Source organism: Cervus canadensis, chromosome 20 (assembly GCF_019320065.1).
Source record: "Cervus canadensis isolate Bull #8, Minnesota chromosome 20, ASM1932006v1, whole genome shotgun sequence".
NCBI classification, from domain to species: Eukaryota; Metazoa; Chordata; class Mammalia; order Artiodactyla; family Cervidae; genus Cervus; species Cervus canadensis.
Genome location: NC_057405.1, coordinates 45,189,387 through 45,212,090, shown reverse-complemented (window position 1 = coordinate 45,212,090; position 22,704 = coordinate 45,189,387). Strand labels below are relative to the sequence as shown.

The 22,704-nt window shown below is 38.9% G+C and overlaps 2 protein-coding genes across 4 annotated transcripts in view; one reads left to right on the top strand and one right to left on the bottom strand.

The window, feature by feature from the left end:
- The window catches only part of GOPC (golgi associated PDZ and coiled-coil motif containing), a 40,363-nt gene extending 21,726 nt beyond the window's left edge, over positions 1 to 18,637 (bottom strand). For both annotated transcript variants that reach the window (XM_043439068.1, XM_043439069.1), the window contains exon 1: positions 18,110 to 18,637. In XM_043439068.1, the coding sequence (XP_043295003.1) occupies positions 18,110 to 18,397 (288 nt within the window). In that variant the 5' untranslated portion in view covers positions 18,398 to 18,637. The remainder of the gene's footprint in view (positions 1 to 18,109) is intronic.
- Positions 18,638 to 18,813: 176 nt separating this feature from the next.
- LOC122422615 (nephrocan-like) overlaps positions 18,814 to 22,704 on the top strand; it is a 31,124-nt gene continuing 27,233 nt past the window's right edge. The window contains exon 1 of one of the 2 annotated variants that reach the window (XM_043439066.1): positions 18,814 to 18,940. The gene's annotated coding sequence lies outside the window, so the exon portion shown is untranslated. Of the gene's footprint in view, positions 18,941 to 19,624; positions 19,791 to 22,704 lie in introns of those variants that run through there. The other variant, XM_043439067.1, reaches the window with a different exon arrangement.

Sequence of the window (22,704 nt, the reverse complement as noted above, 5' to 3'; positions counted from 1 at the left end):
TATATCCCTTGTGTGTGTTTGATATTTCCAGCTCACAAGTAGATTCAAGACCAAGGCAAGGCCTTAGTTTTCTATTTAACATAAATTTTACCACTAAGTATCTCAAAAGCCAAGCAGCATGCTGGCCCAATGAGGTAAAACGGTGGAGAATATTTTCTAAATTATAGGTGATATTTATTTATGCCCTTGAGAAGCTTTCTTATCAACTGAGGTAATAAACATGCATTTGAACCAACCAAAAAAAATGTGGCAAGTTACAGATATATTTAGAATTGGTCAGGTCCTCAGGAATTCAAAGTAAAGGAAGGTTTAAAGAAGGTTAGTGAGGAAAAGAAAGCTTAGAAGGGTTTTGAAGTTAGTCAAGAACAAAATAGAGGCAGTAAAGCAGACAAGAGATGAGAAGACCAGCGAGGACAGACCAAGACTAGAAGCAACACAGGTGAATCCCCTGAGTACAGAGACCAGAGGAGAGGAGCCGATCTCAGTCTCCCAACTGCACCGACTAGTGCCTGGTATATAAAAGACGCTCACTAAGTATCTTGAAGTTGAAGCATATTCTAATACGAGCCTTGTGAGTTCAGATAAATCATTCTGTCTCAAGTTTCCTTGGTTTTAAAATAGTATAGTATCCACTAGGTATAAAATAAATAAGATACAAGGATGTAATATACAACAACAAGGAATATACACAATATTCTAACTTTAAATGGAGTATATAATCTATAAAAATGTCAAATTGCTATGCTGTAATCTGAAATTGATATAAATCAACTATACTTCAATAAAATTTTTAAGTAAATAAAATAGGAATAATATCCATGCTTTGATTATTTTCATATTATTAAGCATATATAGGAAAGCACTTACTGGAATATGAAGGTGTTATCAGCAAGATTAAGACTACTGAGTGGACTGTACACGAAAGACTGGACAAGACTGGAGAGGAAAGTGAGGCTAGATACAACAAATGGCTTTGTTTGATAGACCAAAACTGAGACTGAATCTGACAGGAAATCACTACATGTTCCCAATGACATTTTGTTTTTGTTTTCAATAGCAGCTTTATTGAGATGTAATTCACATAAAATTCACTTTTTAAAAATGTACAATTCAGTGATTTTTAGTATAATCACAGAATTACGCAACCATCAATGCCATATAACCACGGAACATTTACTCTCAATGACATTTCAGTCACATGATATTTGCAGGTAAGGAGGTTAAAGACAGGGACACTAGCAACACCCTACACAGATTTATATGGAATACAGTTCTAATGAGTATATACCTAGGAAGGAAACTTCTGGGTTACAGAGTATGACTATGTTAAACCTCAGTGGAAAAGGCCAAACAGTTTTCCAAATGACTGCAGCAACTGACATGCCTACCACGTATGATAACTCTGATAGCTTCACAACCTTGTCTTCATTTGGTATTGTCAGTCCTCTTAATTTTAGCCATTCTGGGAGGAATCTAGTGGCATTTCATTGTGGTTTTAATGAAAACTTCTTGATTACTGCCACAGAAGCTGGACCACTTTACATTCCTACGGGTTTGTTGACAGAAGTTTTAAATATTTGTTTTTGTCCCATGCTTCTTCAGGGCTTCCCTTGCAACAGTTGGTAAAGAATCCGCCTACAGTACAGGCGACCTGGGTCCGATCCCTGGGTTGGGGAGATCCCCTGGAGAAAGAAACAGCTATCCACTCCAGTACTCTGGCCTGGAGAATTCCAGGGACTGTATAGCCCATGGGGTCACAAAGAGTTGGACATGAGTGAGCAACTTTCACACGCTTCTTCAGGGTCTCTAATTATACTAACATGAATTACTCTTTCCCTATCTTTTATATCTGCAATTTCCTCTTAAATTCTTTTTGTTTTCCTCTTGCTGTACTTACTATATTGCCTATTTTTATGTTCCTTCCAAATTAGGCTCCATTCTAAAATAATTTTCCCCTATTTTTCCCCAAAGTTCTGCAAGTATTCTTTTTATTAATTTCTGAGTTTTCCTATCTCTGAATCATTCTGGTTTATTCATAGAGGAATTAACATTATTAATTTCCTTTAGTTTATATTTTACAGTTTCCAATTGGTTTGTAGCCTTATTTTTCTAACATGCTTTCATTGTCTCTTGTCACATTATTCTATTCATTTCTACCTTTTTTTGCATATAGTACATTTATATGGGGTTTACAGAAAATCCTTTTCTGTTACTCATGTTGAAATGAAATGGGTTTTCATGTAGCACCTGTCAGGGAGGAGGAGACTTGCATGTGGGAGTTTAAGGCGAGCATGGGTAGCTTTCCTAGCTACCTCCCCTGGTCTTAAAGTGAACTGTTTAAAACCATGGCCTCTGTGGCCAGAACCACTGTTTTGAAATCAGACTCCTATGTATGCATTCCATCCCTAACTTGAATATAAACTCTCTTCCCTTCAGACTTCATGTTTCTGCCCTGCACAAACAGGATTCTATTTTTTAGCAATGTTTCTTTACAACTGGACCTTCTTTCTCAAAAGCGGTTTTTGTTAGAAATTTCTGAGATTCTTCAAGTCCAGCCCAGTACTTTCTAAGCTTCTTCCTGCAGCTTCTTCGTGTGTCCCCGTGGTTGTTTTGCACTCCTCTGCAACCTGGAGGTAGTTCTGCCAGTTGTTCTCAGGCCCGGTGCTCAAGTTTCCCATCCAAAGGGACGCCTTCTCCTTTTGAGCTCTGTTAGTGACTTCTGTGTCTGGGTCCCCTTGCTATTCATTCCTTCTGCCACGCAGGTGCTCAGTCACATGATTTGTGTGGGTCCTGCTGCCCCAACCCACCCATGCTCTGGGGCTTATGAGGACACCCTCTCCTCATCTAGTTTTGCTTAAGAGGCTATGACTGGATTTCTTTTTTCGTAATTCTAGTTCTTCTGTTTTTACAAAAGATGTTTTAAAATTTAAAACTTGATCCATTGTGATCTTTCCCAGAAATCTTTATCTCACGTTTTCACTGTAATAGAAAAGCTGTGATAGGCTAGATCAGTACTTCCTAAGATAAATTTAATATGAACCACATGTGTAATTTAAATTTTTCCAGTAGCCACATTTAAAAAGTAAAATTAAACAAGTGAAATAAATTTTTATAATATAAACCTAAAGGTTTAATCAGATTTACAGTCAGCTCTCTGTATCTACACATTCTGCATCTACAGATTCAACCAACTGTGGATCAAAAATATTGGGGGGGCGGGGGGTGGCGGGAAGCTTCAGAAAGTTCCAAAAAGTAAAACTTAGTTTGCTTCATGCTGGCAACTATTTATATAGCATTCACATTGTATTAGGTATTATAGGTTAACTTAGAAATGATTTAAAATACACAGGAAGATGTGCACTGCTTATGTGCAAATACTGCACCATTTTATATAGGATACTTTAGCATCCATAGATTCTGGCATCTGCAGGGGTGGGGCTGGGAAGGCCTGGAACCATCCCCTACAAATACTGAAGAATAACGGTACTTAAATGTTTATGGCAAGAAGTACACGATGTGTTTCAACAGGTATATACTGTCTGGTTTTCCCATTATGATTTATGTTTCAAATCAAAAACCTCATTATTTATTAATAGCTGAGCAAAACTTCTGGCATTAAGAAAGATACAAAGAGGCATAAGTGGTATTCATGAACTAACTTAGCAGGATATCTTGGGATATCTGTGCGTGCATGCTAAGTCACTTCAGTCGTGTCCAACTCTTAGCGACCCCATGGACTGCAGCCCGCCAGGATCCTCTCTCCATGCGGATGCTCCAGGCAAGAATACTGGAGTGGGTTGCCATGCCCTCCTCCAGGGGATCTTACCGACCCAGGGAAAGAACCTGCGTCTCCTGCGTCTCTTGCGTCTCTAACCTAGGAAGCCCTAGGTTAGCAGATTAATATTCAGAAGACCTCCATACTACCCTGTGGTCCCTTGCCTTGGAAGGAAGGAGGTCAAAGAGATCTTAGAGAACATAAAGACTACGATTATGATGATTACTATTTAGATAACAAAACCAACGCCCATCAAAGCTGCTTTTCTTTCTATGGCTATCCGAACAGCCAGTGGCAGAACAGCCCTTTGAACCCAATCCTCACTCCTGGGGCAAGGAAGCAGATGTGTTATTAAGCAGTTAGCTGTAAGGAAAAAATGTTTCTGCTGCTACAATACCTGTTTAACTTACTAACAATATTCACAGTTACCGCAAAGCAAGCATTTACCTACCACATGGCAGGTGTACACGTACCATGCATCATTGTAATTCTTATCATCATTCTCTCTCTCTCTCTCCTTTTTTAATAGTTAAGGAAACTGGAAATCAGAGTTTAAGCAATTTGCCCAAGATCACACAGCTGGTAAACAAGACTCAAATCTAGCTTGACCGTAAAAAACACCTAAGCATCTTTCACATCACTAACCTTGGCCACGCAATAACCAGGAAAGAATGAAAATAAGAAAATAAATAGTTGATTTCAACCTTCAACTCTTACATTTCTACATTGGTATCTAAAAAAATCTTTTAAAAAGCAAAATCAAAACCAGTTAAAGACCACCTTACATATAGATTTTATTTGGGATTCATTCTTTTCACTTTCCTACATTTGATTTTTCTATCCCGAAAGAATCAGGATATTCTTTTCCTAGAACTCATAAAGAACAAAAAGACTTCACCCTAGGAGGATCTCTGAGCCTTAGGACCTTGACTTTCACTTAAAGGTCCTTAAATCAACCAATGGTGAGATTTTCTAAGGCAGTGACTCTCAAATATAGTCCCTGGATCTCCACTATCAGCTAGAACCGAGTGGGGAGATGTATGAGAATTCTGGGCATATTCTGCAACATAGGAATGCAGTATTCTCAGGAATGAAAAAGAAAGACAGTGTATCTAAGTAACTTTTTAGGATTTTTTTAGGATTATCATTACCATTCATTTGTATATGTAGTCATTACTATTCTATTTCTTACCTCAAATTCTTTTCCATGAAGTTAATTCCTTTCTAGTTCTTAAGTACTGGATTCCATTCTGTGGCACCAAAAATCAAAGCAATTTTTTATTCAGAGTTTCCTATTATTCCACACTGTCTAGACTTTAATCCTCTGTCCATACAATTTTGTAAAAATGTACAACAGCTGTACTTTTTCTTTCTAGATTTAGGCTAGTTTTTATTTAACTGTCTTATGGATAAAAAAGGCAATTACTTTACTGTAAGCATCCCCCCAAATCTCCTGTTCTGGGGAGAATTAAACTAAGACAAGAAATTAGCAAATATCCAACAGCAGGGAATTTGGGTCCAGGTCATTCATTACTTTGGGCATTTTGTACAGCTCTTTTGATAAAATTTTAATAAATCTAAGCTAAGAATCTAAGTTAAAAATCTGATAAAACATTTTTATTTTGCACATGAAGAATTGAGGTCCAAAGAGATTAGGTGAGTTGTCCTAAATTACAAACTGTATGGGATTAAAACTCAAGACCTCCTGACATCCTTTATAATTCTGGCAGTTAATAGGAAAAATGGAAAGGAAGGAGTCTATGAGTTCCAAATGAGATCACATCTCAAATCCCAGAATTAGAACTCTAAGCAAGAGACTACTCTGAACATACACCATGTAGCCAGCCTCACCCCCCAAACATCCAAATGCATGTGGATGTGCACACATACACAAACACACATGTAGGCAAGGACAGGCTTGCACACAAAAGCACACACACTCAAGAGTGGGTCTTTGCTGGAATTACAAAGAAACCTGTTGACTTCAAATAGCAATTTAACCGTTATGAACCATAGCATACAAAGTTGCTGATAAAGACCACATTTCCCTGCAAACGCTTCTATACTTTAAAATATGTGTATAAAATGTAATCACATCATTAAAAAGAAACAATTATGCTTTTAAATGTATGTTTTTACTATTTGCAAATGCAATTTAGGATGAAAGTACAGATTGGAATTTAAATCTCCAGCAATAACACCATTTAATGTCAATGTCTAAAATTTATCATCTATACCCACCTACTTTCCTCAAAGGTTTTAAAGCTCATAAGACCAATCAAACAAATGTAAAAAAATAAAAATCATACAATGATGGTGGGATATGACTTGGTAAAGATAAAAGCCTTACTACAGTTTATTGAGTATTAAATATTGAGCTTCCTATTAACAGGAGAAACATGTAACATGTAAGAAACATGTAAACAAACAATGCTATTTTATCCAGTAAGACTGTCTTTTTTTTCCCCAGGGTCTAAACTGTTAAAAGAATCTATCATTCTTATACAAAAGGTTGTAAGCTACCTGACAGACAAGAGCATCATTGCTTTACATGGCCTTTTCCCCTCTGTGACAAGAATCAAGGAGATAATGTTACTAATGAAAGCATTTTGATCCATTCTTTTTCTTTTCTTCTACTTTTTCAAAATAGCCGAACAAAGTCTTACAGCTCGTTTAATTTAACCCACACCTTTATAAAGACTTTCTCTATTTTCTCTTTTCTTCCTGTGACCAGGATACTTGGCGCTGCTCTAATATCCAAGATTATAAAAAGCCAGTGAGTCCTGTCTAAAGCAAAGACTGTGACCAAACAGAAAATACATTCAAAGGTTAAACATCAAGATGTTAACTCAAGATAGGAAATAATATTCTCTTTCTTAATTACGTATCAGCTCTCGAAATAGTATGTTCATTTGGCTTATGAAAGTTCTGTGAGAAAACTACCTCTCTGCTCCAATTTCCAATCCAAGCATAAAGACCACTAACTTCATCTGTCATCATTTCTCCCCAAAGTATTCTACAGCTATTTTTAGTCTTCCACATCATCACACATTTATTCAACAAGTTATTTATTAAGCACCAATATACATCAAGCAGTGGGCTGGGCCCAAGGGATACACTGCTGGCTGAAACAAATGTGGATCCTGCCATTCAAGGCTTAGCGTGGCCTTGCACAGGAGGCGGCTCATACAGAAAATGAACGGCATATATAATAATAGCATCAACCATGTGCCAGGCACTGTTGTGAACAAACCCATGTTTTAATTGCCCTAATCCTCACAATAATCCTCAAAGATACTTTTTTGTACAAAGGGAAGTGAAGCAGAGAGATTAGGTAACTTGTCCAAGGTCATTACAAAGTCAGTAGTAATATACATAATTAAAAGCCATAATAAGCTGTCTGAAAGGAGCTAAACAAAGACAATTAGTGGGATGGGAGTGTATGGCTATCCTCTGGGAACACTTCTGGGAACAGTTGCAGTTATTATAAGGGCAGCAGTTCTCACTGGTCTGTGTGACCATTTCAGAGCATATGCAAAGCCAAAATTATTTTCATAATAATAAAGTATTATTTGCCTTTTTTATTGTGCTGACATTCGTTCCAAAGATGTTAAAGCAATAATGACTAGAAGGCTGACAACACATCAAGGCAGTGGCACCAAACTACCAGTAGTCAATGTATGTTTCACTAACATGCACTCCCAGTACAAAACAAAAAACACTTCAAAATGTCCCAATAAAGCAGCAAAATTATCACTTTCTAAAAATCTCAACCCTTGAATAAGTTTTTAATGTTCTGTGGGATGAAATGGGAAGCATGCATAAAGCATCCCTAATGCTTCCCTGATGGCTCAAACGGTAAAGAATCAGACTGTAATACAGGAGACTTGGGTTCAATCCCTGGGTCAGGAAGATCCCCTGGAGAAGCAAATGGCAACCCACTCAAGCACTCTTGCCTGGAAAGTTTTGACAGAGGAGCCTGGCGGGCTACAGTCCATGGGGTTACACAGAGTCAGACACGACTGAGTGACTAAAACTTGCCTTTTCATTTTCACTTTGCTGCATATCAAACTATGTTGTCTCAAGAAAAAGCACTTATGCAACTGCTTGAGTTGCAAAGCTGAACATTTTTTTCTTAGAACACCATTTTTATTTGAAAGAAGAACAAACTGTGGTTATTAAGATTGATATATCTGGCAGACATGTTCTTAAAGATAAAGTGAATCTGCTATTCCAAGGAAAACAACTGACAGCATTTGTTGCCAATGGTAAAAATTTACACTTTCAAGTGAAAACGAGAATTTTGGAAAATCTGAATCCATCACTATAAACCTGACAGCTTCCCAATATTTAAATATTTCTCATGTGATTGGAGATATTAACAAATGTGATTTTTTGCTACTGTATTATGAGGTGTGTCCACATTTGGAAGATCTGGATAACTCAGCAAACCAATGTTTTCAAAATGACCACACACAATGTTAAAGTCATGCCTTGGTAAAAGATTCATTCAAAGGCTACAAAGATAGACCAATGTATTTTAATATGATGGTATATAAATGGTTCACTGATAGTTTCATACTCCACATTGTAACTAACCTTTAAGTAACTACCTTTTACTATCAAAGAATATCCATAATTATCTGAAATGGCTATTAAAATACTGCTCCCTTATCGAAGTACTTATCTCTGTGAGGTCAAATTTTCTTTCTATAACCAAAACCACATATCACAACTGTTTGAATGTAAAAGCAGATACAAGAGTCCAGCAATCTATTGAGACATATTTTTTTTTATTTTAATGTAAAACAATGCTACTCATAATTTTTGGGGAAGTGTAGTTATTTTAATTAATAATTATATTAACACACAATGGGTTTACTGTTGCTATTTTTTTAATATATACATTTTATTGAAGTATAGTTGACTTACAATGTTTCATATGCACAGCAAGATTATACATATACATATATATACATAGCTATACACATACACATAATCTTTGAAATTATTTCCATTATAGGTTATTACAAGATGTTGACTAGTTCCCTGTGCTATAAACTGTTGCTACTTTTAACTAATACTGGGTTGGCCAAAAGGTTCGTTCGGGAAACACTGAATGAGTCTTTTCAGTTCTGTTCAGTTCAGTTGCTCAGTCATGTCTGGCTCTTTATGACCCCATGGACTGCAGCATGCCAGGCTTCCCTGTCCATCACCAACTCCTGGAGCTTGCTCAAACTCATGTCCATAGAGTCGGTGATGCCATCCAGCCATCTCATTCTCTGTTCTCCCCTTCTCCTCCTGCCTTCAATCTGTCCCAGCATCAGGGTCTTTTCAAATGAGTCAGTTCTTCCCATCAGGTGGCCAAAGTACTGGAGTTTCAGCTTTAGCATCAGTCCCTCCAATGAATATTCAGGACTGATTTCCTTTAGGATTGACTGGTTTGATCTCTTTGCAGTCCAAGGGACTCTCAAGAGTCTTCACCGACACCACAGTTCAAAAGCATCAATTCTTCAGCGCTCAGCTTTCTTTATGGTCCAACTCTCACATCCATACAAGACTACTGGAAAAACCATAGCCTTGACTAAACAGACTTTTGTTGGCAAAGTAATGTCTCTGCTTTTTAATATGCTGTCTAGGTTGGTCATAACTTTTCTTCCAAGGAGCAAGCGTCTTTTAATTTCATGGCTGCACTCACCATCTGCAGTGATTTTGGAGCCCCCAAAATAGTCTCTGTTTCCATTGTTTTCCCATCTATTTGCCATGAAGTGATGGGAACAGATGCCATGATCTTAGTTTTCTGAATGTTGAGTTTTAAGCCAGCTTTTTCACTCTCCTCTTTCACTTTCATCAAGAGACTCTTTAGTTCTTCGCTTTCTGCCATAAGGGTGGTGTCATCTGCATATCTGAGGTTACTGATATTTTTCCCGGCAATCTTGATTCCAGCTTGATGAATCTTTTGGCCAACTCAATAAATATTTAGTTTTCTCAGTTTTAATTTTTAATACAGTAAATACCAGTAGATATAACCTGTATTTCTTTTTTTCATAAAAAGCTCTCTGAGGACCTTATAACTGTAGAATGTAAAGGAGTCTTGAGACCAAAATGTTTAAGAATTATTGTTTTGGTTTCTGAAAGGAGACCCATGTGGACTGGGCCATACAAAAAAAATGGGAAGAATGATAAGATGTGACACTGGAGAGCTATCCAGAGGTGAGATCACAGAAAGTTCATCAGTGATAAAGAGTCTGAATTAACTCAAAGTATAATTGAGGAATTTAAAAGAGAATGATATGATCATATTTATGTTTTTTAAAAGGAAGCTGTGTGTAATATGGGATACAATGTGACTGAACTACAGTTAGGGGATCTGAAATGGAAGAAAGTAGATAAATCTGTGGTGTATTTTTAAAAGTTAAAGTATTTTAAACCTCAAAATGAAGTCCCAAACAATATAAAATGCTTTCAGTTTTCATTTTAATGTAAAGAATTCAGTTGCTCTATGACCAAACTGGAGGTGGAGTGAAGAGAATGAACTTACCCAATATATTAGAAACATTACAAGTACACTAAATCCATACTCAGTACTCTAAAACAGTGATGTTTAAAGTTACACTCAGTCAGTTTCAACTTGTTCTTAAAATGGAATACCATGAAATAGTAACTCAGAGATCGTATCTTTGTGACTGATTCAGTCACTCAAAAATGTGGTGGGGACCATCTTAGACACAATGGACAGCAGAGTCGTCCAGAGAGACACCATTCCAGCTCTCATGAAGCCTGTATTACAGAATGATTACTGGTAATCTTTGAGGATTCATGGCAGAACAAAATAACTAAAGTTGTTTCAAATGATTTACTCATTCAAATAAACATCTGTAGAGTATATACAATGTGCCAGGACCTGGAGAAAAAAATGATAAATAAGACATGGATTCTGCCCTTGAGGATTTTACGTCTAATAGAATGAGATTAAAAATACATTTCAATTATGATGTAAAGTGTTGTAAACACCTATACAGAGGCATGCGTGATGTACCCATTCAAGAAGAAACAAAGGGAGTCAGAAAGAAGGGAATGCTGAATGGAGATCCGCTAATACACAGAGAAGGGAAAGGTCTGAGATATGAAAACCCCTAGCAGGTGAGATATGGAGGCAAGCAGGTTAGAAAGGTTGGTATTTAATGTGTGAGTTCCAAATTTCCAAAAATTGGCCCCTTTAAAGGGCCAATTCTGTAATCCACATATATAAGTCAACTTGATAACCACACTGAAAGGAATTATTTCCTTCTCAATATGGTATGGGAAGAACCATGGAGAGAAAAAACTACCAACCAATTTTCAGAAACCAAAATGGGTTCATAAAGGGATACTGATACCCTGAAAAGTCAGCTGTCACAAGCATTTGATAGTTCAGATAACTCCACCTACAACAAAATCTTGACCTTCAAGGAGCTTACTTTACAGAAGCAGAGAAATGTGGTAACCACTAGTTACAGCCCAATGTAACAAATCTTACAACAGCTTGAGTTTCAAGGTGTTAGGACTAAGGTTTGTTGGGTGAGGAAAGCCTTCAAAACAAATGGTGATGTAAGCAGTGTCTTGAAAGATGAGGGTGTTTGATCCTGTAGACAAAGGGGACAGAGAAGTTACTATACACAAAAGTCTATGCCAAAGTAGAGACGCCAAGAAAGAGCAGGCCTATTTACAGAAAAGAAATTAGAGCAGTTTTACTGAGGGACAAGCAGCTAACAAGGGGTGAGGAGAGAAAAGGACAGACAGACTGGGCACTGATCAATGTACCAGAGTATGAATTTTAGCCAGTAAGTGATAATATGCATGCTCAGTCACTTCAGTCATGTCCAACTCTGTGTAACCCTATGGACAGTAGCCTGCCAGCTTCCTCTGTCCATGGGATTCTCTAGGCAAGAATACTGGAGTGGGTTGCCATTTCCTGCTCCAGGGGATCCTCCCAACCCAGGGATCAAACTCACGTCTCTTATGTCTCCTGCATTTACAGGTGGGTTCTTTACCCCTTCTGCCACGTGGGAAGCCCAGTAAGTGATAAGGAAGTATACAAAGAGAGTGACAGGGTCAGAGCTGTCTTTTTTCATATGAGCCTTAATATGAATCACTTTAGAATGAATTTTGGCAACAAAAGGATGATTTGGAGGGGTTAAGAAGTCATTAGGAAACCACGTGGCTGCGTTGTGCTTAGTTGCTCAGTCGTGTCCGATTCTGCGACCTCATGCACTGTACCCCACCGGGCTCCTCTGTCCATGGCGTTCTCCAGGCAAGAATAGTGGAGCGGGTTGCCATGCCCTCCTTCACGGGATCTTCCCAACCCAGGGATCAAACCCAGGTCTTCCGCATTGCAGGCGGATTCTCTACTGTCAGAGCCACCAGGGAAGCCCAGGAAACTATGTTAGGAATATGCAAAAAAGGATAAAGACCTTAACAATGCACAGTCTCCTAAAGGCAACCCATTCTCTTTCCTGCCAGTCCTGCTCCGTCTTCTGGATTCCTCACTTCAGTGAATGGTATCAGTCTCCTATGGTTGTCATAACAAATTACCACAAAAGAGGTGGCTTCAAAGAACAAAACTTTATTTTCTCACAGCTCAGGATGCAGGAGCCTGGAATCCAGGTACTGGCAGGGCTCATGACTTCTGGAAACCCTGAAAGAGAAACTATCCCATGCCAGTCTCCTAATGCCGTGGCTGTTTGACTTGTAGACCTGTCCCTCTCTAATCTCCGACTCCATCCTCACACAGCCTTCTTCTCTGAGTCTCTGTGCATCCTCTGAGGATACTCTGTCACAATCTGCTATGACCTTATCTCCATCCTTACATTAATTACATTTGCAAAGACCCTATTTCCAAATAAGGTCACATTCTGAGGTTCTGTGTAGACATGAATTTGGGGGGAAGCACCATTCAAGCCACTGCAGGTATCAACCAATACATTTCCCAAACAGAAATGGGATGTCACCCATAACCCTTCCTCTTGCTTTACAGCTACATGATTATCAAAGACGGGTTATACTCCTTTAAAGATTATCTCCTTTTCTTCATCCCCAATACCATTTTCATTTCAATAACACTCTTGCGTGTACAGCAAACTTCCTGCTATGGCGCTGGATGAATGCAATTACTACTCTCATCACTATGTTTGTATTACTAGAGCAAGTCATACAACGGGGCAGACTGGTTGGACCATGAATTTATGGTAACTCTAAATTACCTCAGCACTGCCTGGCAGTCCTTCTATTTGACTGGCCAACTTGCTATCACACTCTTTCATTACTATTTCAGATTTTGCTCCCTCTCCTTGAGCTTTTACTTTCAACCACTTCCAGTTGTCCCAGGCTGCTGTTCTATAGAGTAAAGACGCCATCACACAAAACACTCCCTCCTTTCCCCTTAAGTGTAACAGCTGTCTTTTCAATATGAAGTCAGTCTCTTTACCTATATTCTGACCTTCATCTTCATTCAGAAACCTTACTGCTACTGATAATCCCCTTCTTTTCCTTAGAATATTCAGATTTTCAGTCAACTAGATGCTGCTTATTGGTTTGCAAACATGTTTAACTTTATTTTTACCATTAAAAAAAAAATGAAAACAATACGTCCCCTGAACTCCTCCTTCCCAGCTATCCAGCCACACTCAACTCTTTCTGGTTGCTTTTCTCTCTACCTCCTTTTCCAACCAGAGATAAATGTGTCTTTGGAGAGACTGGTTTTTCGTATTCTGTAGTCTTGGGCCCCTTACTTAATCCCTGTAAAATGGGAATAATAAACCTACCCCACACAACTTGTGAGAAATAGGTGAATCAATATACATAAAAGACGTAGGACAGAGCTGGGCCCTTGGTAACTGACCGACAGTTAGCAATATAGTCATTGCTGATAATATATCATATCCTTCCATTTATCCAGTCAATTGACATCAGAGAATCATCCTGAATTCCCTCATCCCTCTGTTCCAACCCATCCCTAGAATCTGTTTATTTTCACTTCTCATATCTCTCTTGTTCTGAACACTTTCCTCTGTCTCTGCTATCCTACTCCCATCATCTCACATGGATCAGAGCCCCCAGTGGTTTTCTGCATTTATTCATTTTATTTCCACAAACTCTCTCTTTATCACAGCCAGAGTGAACTATTCTAATTTCCTATCTGAGATTACCACCTAATTTAAAATATTTCACATTGTTATGATAAAGCCCTCATCAAGTCTACTACATGATCTAGAAAATCATAAAGATGTGGTCCCTACATACTTGTTCAAACTTCTCTTGCCCTCTGCTCTTATAATGCATATCAACTCTCAGTTCTTCAAATGCATTAGCACTCGCCTATCACTGGTGCTTTCCATTTCCTGTTCTCTCTACTGGAATGTTGAATGATACTCCTATTTCTCTTGGCCTAATTAATTCTTACTCATCCTTTATGTTTTAACTAAATGGTCACTTCCTCAAAAGAAGCCTTCCTTGATCTCCCAGAAGAGGTTCTCATTACTCTATGTTCCTCAAAGTTGGAATTTCACATTTATATGATAATTATTTCAACAAATCCCCCCAATAGAATTTAAGTTTCATAACAGTGATGACTATACCTGTTTTTGCTCTCCATTGTATACCAAGTGCCCAACACAGCACACGGCACATAGCACTCAATAAATATATACTGGATCAATATTAAACTTCAAGTTCAAGGCTGCAAAGAGTCCCACTGCTTGTTTAAAAACAAAATACTTCTGCACTAGTCTAGAATGCTGCCCAGCTTATTCAAGTATGGAACATGGCACTAGAAACTAAATATGAATGGCCTTGGGCAAAGGGAAATCACTATAGTAATACCGAAAAGAGCAAGGATGGGGAATTCCCTGGTGGTCCAGTGGTTAGGATCTGGTGTTCTCACTGCCAGGGCCCTGGGTTTGATCCTTGGTCAGGGAACTAATATCCCTTGCGGACAAACAGCCTTGTAGACAAAAAAAAAAGAGCAAGGATGGACAAGTGAGACTCGGGGAAGATTTTTTTTTTGGGGGGGGGGGGGGTTGGTTACTGTTTTTGAAACCTACCATTTTATGGCACTACAATTGTTCATGAGCAGTTAACAGCCAATGTTAAACAAACTACAATAAAACTGATGCACTTAAAAACAAAAGAACAAAAAGAGAAGAGCTTTAAAGCAGTAAAAGGACAGTATATCAGTTCATTTTCAATGAAGCTCTCGATGGCTCTGAACAGTAAATCACTTTAAAAACGATACTGACTCAGCAATTGCTGAGGGAAAGGAGGATGTGACAAAAGATGTGCTGTGTAGCTGTTATTTTTAAAGAAGGGGTGAACAGGCAGAAAACCATGTTTCAAGGCAGAGAGGTGAGTTTTCATAAAGCACTGGTTCTTGACGTTTGTTCTACTCCAACACCTACTCCTGCTACTACTATTACCACTACGACTGTCCCAACCAGTACCTGTGATTCCAGCACAGCTGTTCCCAAGTGGCTCACCACGGCAGGGATTCTCAAGCAGGTGGGAAGTATAAGAGAGACATGAGTAATTAAAAATGGCACTGCCTCAAAATATTATGACTTCTCTGCCCTCCCCCTCCCCTCTCTCCAAATACAACTTATGGAAAAAAGCAGTCATATAGATGCAATTTATATATTTTTTTTAATAGCAAATTTTTTTTTTGTAGCAAAACTGTTTTCCTAACTACTATACTAATATTAAATTAACTACCTAAAGACAATAACTTAGCAGAAGAAGGGCAATCTGGAAGGATGCTCAATTTAAATCTAAGTTACTCTTGGAGGTATCTGTTTCTTGATTATAAAAATATTCTATTATGGTAATATGGTTTAAGTATTAATCTCTATAACCAGCAAATTTTGGTGCACATCAGATCATCAGATCAGTTCAGTCGCTCAGTTGTGTCCAACTCTTTGCGACCCCATGAATCGCAGCACACCGTAAGTGACCTCAAATATTATGTCTTAATGTCCATATCCTTAAAGCAATAAAATCAATTAATTCACTTACTAAAAAATAAAACAGGGCAAGAAAGTATGAAATCTTTGCTAAAATTTCAAGATCTCAAAAGATTGCTAAAGGAACACAGGGCAACCTCTGAAATTCTGCAGATAATACAATGGCAGATCTACTTTGAAAGGCACTACTGACAATGACTCTCTCTCCTCAGCAATACACAACTGATTCCATGAAAACTGTGGAAATTGTTATATAGAGAAACAATAACCTTACAAAGAAGTCAACTGTAACTGAAAAAACACACAAACAACCCTTATTTTCTAAAATCTTTAAATCAAAAGCTTCAAGGATGTTGAAAAAAACATGCTCACATTGTGATGGGCTAGCATTTCTTGTTTTGAGAAATAAAGCCACCTTCTAAGCCAGGACATGGAATCAGAACACATAATTATGATTTCTGGAAAAGAAATTGCATAATTTAATATAACTCTAAATACTCATTTAAAATATTTAAAGATGAAAAAACTGAGTATCACCTGCTCACAGAACAATCATTTCTCCAAAATTGGATTTTTTAAATCTGACACCAAAATATCAAAGTTTCCTTAAGTCATTTAAAAAATGAATTAGATATTGTTTCATTTTTTAAAATCTGCTTATCCTCAGTGTGTATGTGTGTATACTCACTCAGTTGTGTCCAACTTTTTGCGACTTTATGGACTGTACCCTGCCAGGCTCTTCTGTCCTCAGTGAAAACTCTCAGTTGTATAGGATGAATAGCAAAAGCTACTAAAGACCATCAAATGCAATGTCACTACCTGAATAAAGAACCGTCTTCTAGAAGCCACAGCTGAATCGAGAAATCAAGATATATTTTCACAGATGTAGATTAATAAATGATTAGCTTTATGTCAACACTTCCAACCTTTTCAAAAGGGACAAAAGAAATTAACAGTTCTTTCAGTGAAGAAGAGTCGCAAAATCTCCCATATACAATTCTATGCTAATCAAAGATAAATTATACTACCTTTTTCAAGACGGACAGGAAGAAGAAAGAACGCTAACTAACTACTAACCAAGGAGAGAATGCTGCTGCTGCTGCTGCTAAGTCACTTCAGTCGTGTCCAACTCTGTGCAACCCCATAGATGGCAGCCCCCCAGGCTCCTCCCTCCCTGGCATTCTCCAGGCAAGAATACTGGAATGGGTTGCCATTTCCTTCTCCAAAGCATGAAAGTGAAAAGTGAAAGTGAAGTCGCTCAGTCCTGTCTGACTCTTACCAACCCCATGCACTGTAGCCTACCAGGCTCCTCCCGTCCATGAGATTCTCCAGGCAAGAATGCATTTCTGATATTCATATTGATCTGGATCCAATGGGCACTCTCAATCATCACAACTGATAGTAATGATTTCTTAGAAAATCTAATGTCAAAGAGCTTTGCATATCATTTATTATCCTATTTTTATCCACTTTAAAATGAAAGACGCATTCTCTTATTTACAATTAAAAAATGCTCTTTATATAATGTTAATCTATCATGATTTCTAAATATTGTAAAAATACGTTAATTTAATTTTCTGCAAAACATGGTCAGTTTTTTGGGAACTATTACTACTGCACTCACACCCACAACCAAGATGAGAGACTTAAGCAAATGATCGGTCTTCACACTTTCAAAAATAAATCCAGACTTTGGGAAATTAGTAAAGTACAGACACAACCTCAATATTAGAAGTCATCTGAATAACCGTAGGGCGCTCTGGAGGTATCTGCCTGTAATTTAAGGACTAACTGTAAACTGAGATGGACATTGATACTATCTTGTTTATCCCATTTTCCTAAGAGCTTTGATCAAATTCCCCTAAACAGTTCATGCAGGCAAGGAATAGCGTTGCCTGTGTGCAACAATGAAAACTGACCTGAAATAGTTCAAAATGATCAGGACTGGTGATATACAAACCTGCAATGTGAAAGTAGATCTAAAAACTCAAATGTTAAAAGGTGAGCTAAAATATTCTTATGACAGAGCATCTTTGAGCTTCAGTTAAGTCTTAGGCTTCTTAACGAAAAGGCACAAGTAGACAGGTGTAATTAGTTCTGTTTCCTCCTCATAAAGATACCAGGAAGGTGGCTTTCAGGATCCCAGGTGACCTACATGTCAACCTACACACCTTTGCCTGCTCTCACCTCACCTCACCTCACTCTTTTCCTTCACACACAGACACGCACTCTCCCGTCACATAGGAAGCCCAGGTGCCCCAGTTGGCAGTTTTCACCGGTACGTTAAATGAAGTCTGATGGCTGGAGCTGAATGCCACCCGCTCCAGGGCTCAAGGCTCACCTCTAGCTTGTGGTTGATTTGGGACACAGTTTGGGCTTTGTGGCAAAGCTGCGCAAAGCAGGAGCTCAGGCTGGTCATCTTCTGTCTCCCCTCATAAGTGATGTCCGCCTGGTCCGGATCAATCTCGCCCAAGAGCAGATCCACATCCACGAAGGCCTTGTCGAACTCCTTCTCCAGTACCTCCAGCCACCGGAACATAGATACCCCGCCAGGGGAGACCCCCACGGCGCAAGAGGCTCCCCCTGAGACCCCTCCGGCCCCTGCCGGGCATGGACCGCCCGCCGACATGGCGCCGTCTAGGGCCTCCCCCGACTGCTGCTGACCCCGTCGTCCACCCCGCGAGAGGAACTGCTGGGACTGCGGGAAGCCCCGCGCACGCACGCTCCGTCTGTCCCCTCTCTTCCCCTCGCGTGGCTAACGCCGGCTACGCAGCCCCGGAGGGGCAAGAGCAGCAGAGCAGAGGCGACGGCGGTGGCACACGGAAGACGCGGGCCGTCCCACCTCTCGGCCCGCCCCCGCCGCGCATGCGTAGAAAAGACCTAGGCAGACGCAGCCCTGAGGGACGAAATGGGCGGGGCTAGGGTGCGACCTTGGCCTATGAAAAGCCTCCGTTTGGGACCGGCCTGTCAACGGCCATGTTGAGAACTGGCAAACTCCAGCTTGAATCCCCGAGACATAGAGACGCATGGTGTCGGCTTCCAAGTTGGGAAGGCCCGGAGAAGAGAAGGGTGTCCACGTCGCAGAGAGGAACAGCTTCCACCCCTTTGACTTCATAGTGGGCGGGAACCGTTCTAAAGTCGTCCGACAAAGTTGCCGCGGTGACATTCTGTGGTAGGGAAGGAAGAGTGAGAGAGGGCCGTGTGAGCATGCGCAGTGGCCACGTTTTCCCTTTTCCAGTCCAGTTCCTGTGACGGGTGAGGTGGGTGGGGTGGGTGGACACACTTGCTCCTCTCGGTAAACCAGGCCTTAAATTCTGGATGGAAACTGCCTAGAACTGCAAATTGAAGGACAGCGGCTCACCAGGTGTTGCTTAATTAAGAGGAGTCCTTTCCTCTTGGGATTAAAGTCAGGCAGCAGTTCAAGTTTTAAGTCCTATCCCCTATTAGCTGTGCTATCTTAGTTGTATTTTTTAACCTCAAAGCCTCAGTTTCCAAATTTTATTTCGCTCAGGAATAAGGTAAAATGCTTGGCTTCAGTGCTTGGCAATTGATATTCCTTATTATCACAACAGAGGTTATACATTTCCAAAGCAACTACCTAAAAAGATGTTCTTATTAAAAAAAAAAAAAACTTGCATAGTGTTCCTACACGTGACATTTCAGTGAAACAAAATTATGAAGATTTACATATTCATAGGCAGATTGAATGCAGAGCCCTGTTGAGGCATCGGGGACACAAAAATGAATGAGACGTGACCCTCCGATAAGCAGAGCTCATAGCTACAACTTTAATGTGGATTTTGGGAGTGTTGAGCAGCTGTTCTTTACCATTCCACTTACTCACTCTCAACCCGCTTCCAGCCGAGTCTTGAAAAGGAAGGAGAAAGTAGACTGATACAGTAGGCTGGTGAGAACTGTATCTCATAGGAGATATTGCCTAAGGGAATATTTCACTGGTTAACTACAGACTCTCCCAGTTAATCTCCATCAAAGTCTGCACTGTGGGTCCCTCACTAATGCCAGTGAGTAATAAAAAATCATAGTTTTAGTTTGCCCTCTGGGTCAGGGCAGACTGTTCAACATATCAGTCAATAAAGTTCTTTGGTTTCAACAAACTTGGCTAAGCAAAACTACTCAGAGATCCTTGAGCTTAAGTAGGCACATTCACACAGGTTTTACCCAGAAATAATATAAGACTAAGATTTGCATTTCCCACCCCCCAACCTCTGTTCCCAAATTAACTTAATTTTTATCTGCAAAATTTGGATAAACATCATTACTACAGCCACCAAGTTCCCAGCCACTTTCCCTATTCATAGTACAGTTAGCAATCCCATTTCCAGTAATTTAAAGTAGAAAAATAATGTTAAGTTGGGTTGGGGGGTCACATACACATGAAATCACAATAATAGCTTTTAGTTATTGAATACATACTATGTGTTAAGCATTTTGCTATTTGCTTTGCTTCTTTGACTCTCACAAAATCCTGTGAGTTAGCTGTTGTCAGTTTTTTATAAATGAGTCACAGAAAATTTAAGTATCTTGGTATATACCTAAAAATCCACTGGGGTGAGATTTCAATCTAGATGTCTTTTTCTCCAAAGTCTTAGCTGTTAAAACAGGGTATAGAAGGATGCAGAAATCCATCTCTTCATGTATAAGTTAATAAGTTAGCAAATCAACCCAAAGCTTTTTTTTTTAAAATAATTCCTTCCCAGTTATAAGCCATATACAAACAGATTAATATATAAGAACTATTTATCCCAAAAATTAAGTGTAATACTCATTTTCTATTGCTTTTTGTTGTTGTTTAGTCAGTAAGTCATGTCTGACTCTCATGACCCCATGGACTGTAGCCCATCAGGCTCCTCTGTCCCTGGGATTTCCCAGGCAAGAATATGGAGTAGGTTGCCATTTCCTTCTCCAGGGGATCTTCCTGACCCAGGAATTGAACCCGTGTCTCCTGTGTTGTCATGCAGATTCTTTACCATTGCATCACCAGGGAAGCCCATTCTATTGCTTACCACTTTCTTTAGTTTATATAAACTACACCTGAAAATAAATTTAAATTTTTTAAAAAAATTCAGCTTCATATTGTATAGGTACAACCACAATGAATCTTAAGTATTTATAGGTATCCAGTGCTCTGATCCTTGGTGAATACCTCCATTTTCAGGACTGAAGAACCCGACTCCACTTCTGAGTACAATTTTTACAACACTCCAACAAGTCACACCGTCTGTGACTCAGAACACTGTCATCTCATATTGTTCCTTCTCATTACCATGCTATATAGCAGCTTCCTCATCCCTATGTGCCGCTCCTTGGTGCTACGTGACTATTTACAGTGCTCATGTGCTTTGGTAGATGTTATCTTTTGCCCACCTTGATTGGGGTTCTGCATGTTTGCAAGTCAAAGCCTCCCAGGGACGTGAAAGGCCTGGTTTGATGCTCTAGTGCTGCCATCTGCTGTCTACATGTGTTGCTTTGTGTTGGTCTTTGGAATTGTGTATCATCTCAATATTTGTGGGACTTAATTTCCTGGGATAATAAAATCTTCATACTTCTATTTGCAATTGCATTGGCAGAAAGTTCTAAAAACTGTTTCATGAATGTTTATGTGATAAATTTCTTATATAACTTAAATGTGACAGTCTTGTTTTAAGAACTTATCCCTACAGAGTTTTACCATAAGGTATTAATAAGAATACAGTGGGGGACCAAGGAAACTGGGAAAAAAGGGAAGATGCTAAAGATTTCTTTGGTGGGTAGTGGTAATTAGCTGTGAGGTTACTGTAGATTTCAACAGGCAGATTCTTTAGCATCTGAGCCACCAGGGAAGCCCAAACGTTAATTAGCACATCATTAATTGCAAAGGCACTTTAGTTGAATGGACTTAGAAACCTACCTTGAACTGTAGAGGGAGATTACCGTTTATTAATTGCTACTGTGTGCCAGACCCTGTACTAAGCTTCACATGTTTCATTTATTCTCCAGTAATCCTACCAGGAAAAGAAAATGGTATTAAGTACCATTGGTCACTGGAAACAGTTGTATAATGAATAAGGGGGAAAATCCACTAGCATTTTACTTGAGCAGTGCGAGGAAAGTACATACATACTCATATGTATTATTTATATTTATTCATATTTGCTAATAATCTGAAACTCTTTGATACACATGCTGAAGGAGTTTGGGCATTCCAAAGTGACTTGTTAACCTCATTCTCCTGGTTATTTCTCTTTCATACACAAATGGAACAACTGTTTGCCCTCTTGTTTTTAAAACTTGAGAGTTTTGGTGCAGTGATGTAGGATTAGCTCAGAAACCTCTTCCAAGAAGAACCTTCTTTTCTTTTTCTTGTGGGGCTGTGGACGTGTTCCCTGTCTAGTTTTCTGCAAATACCTGTTACAGCATTTACCATACATTTTTTGGCAACAATAATGGTATCTTGCTTATTTTTGAATCCCAGATCCTAACACAGGGCCTTGAATCTAGTAGGAATGCTGAAAATATGTGTGATCAGTTCAAAAATTAAGACATTACAATAGTCTATTTAGAAAATTGTAAAGACGGTTACTTTTTAACACATACCTTTGACACCTGCTAGAGAGTAAAACTAAATATATTTTCATATTAGCTCAACAGTTAGGAATATCTATAAAATATATGTTCCTTTAAAATCCAAGGAATATTTTTCCCAGCCTAAAGAGAAAAGTTCATTTAACAGTGGTGGATGATTTCACTAATAAACCCAGCATAATTTAGGCTTCAAAAATTATTTTACTTACTCTATAGTTTAAATTTATAAGATACTAATTTTGCATGGTGTACCTAAATCTAAAACAAAACATAGCAAAAAGTAATTTTAAAAATTCCCATTATTTTTAATGTTATCATACTACCCAAAACAACCTAAAGATTTAATGTGATCCC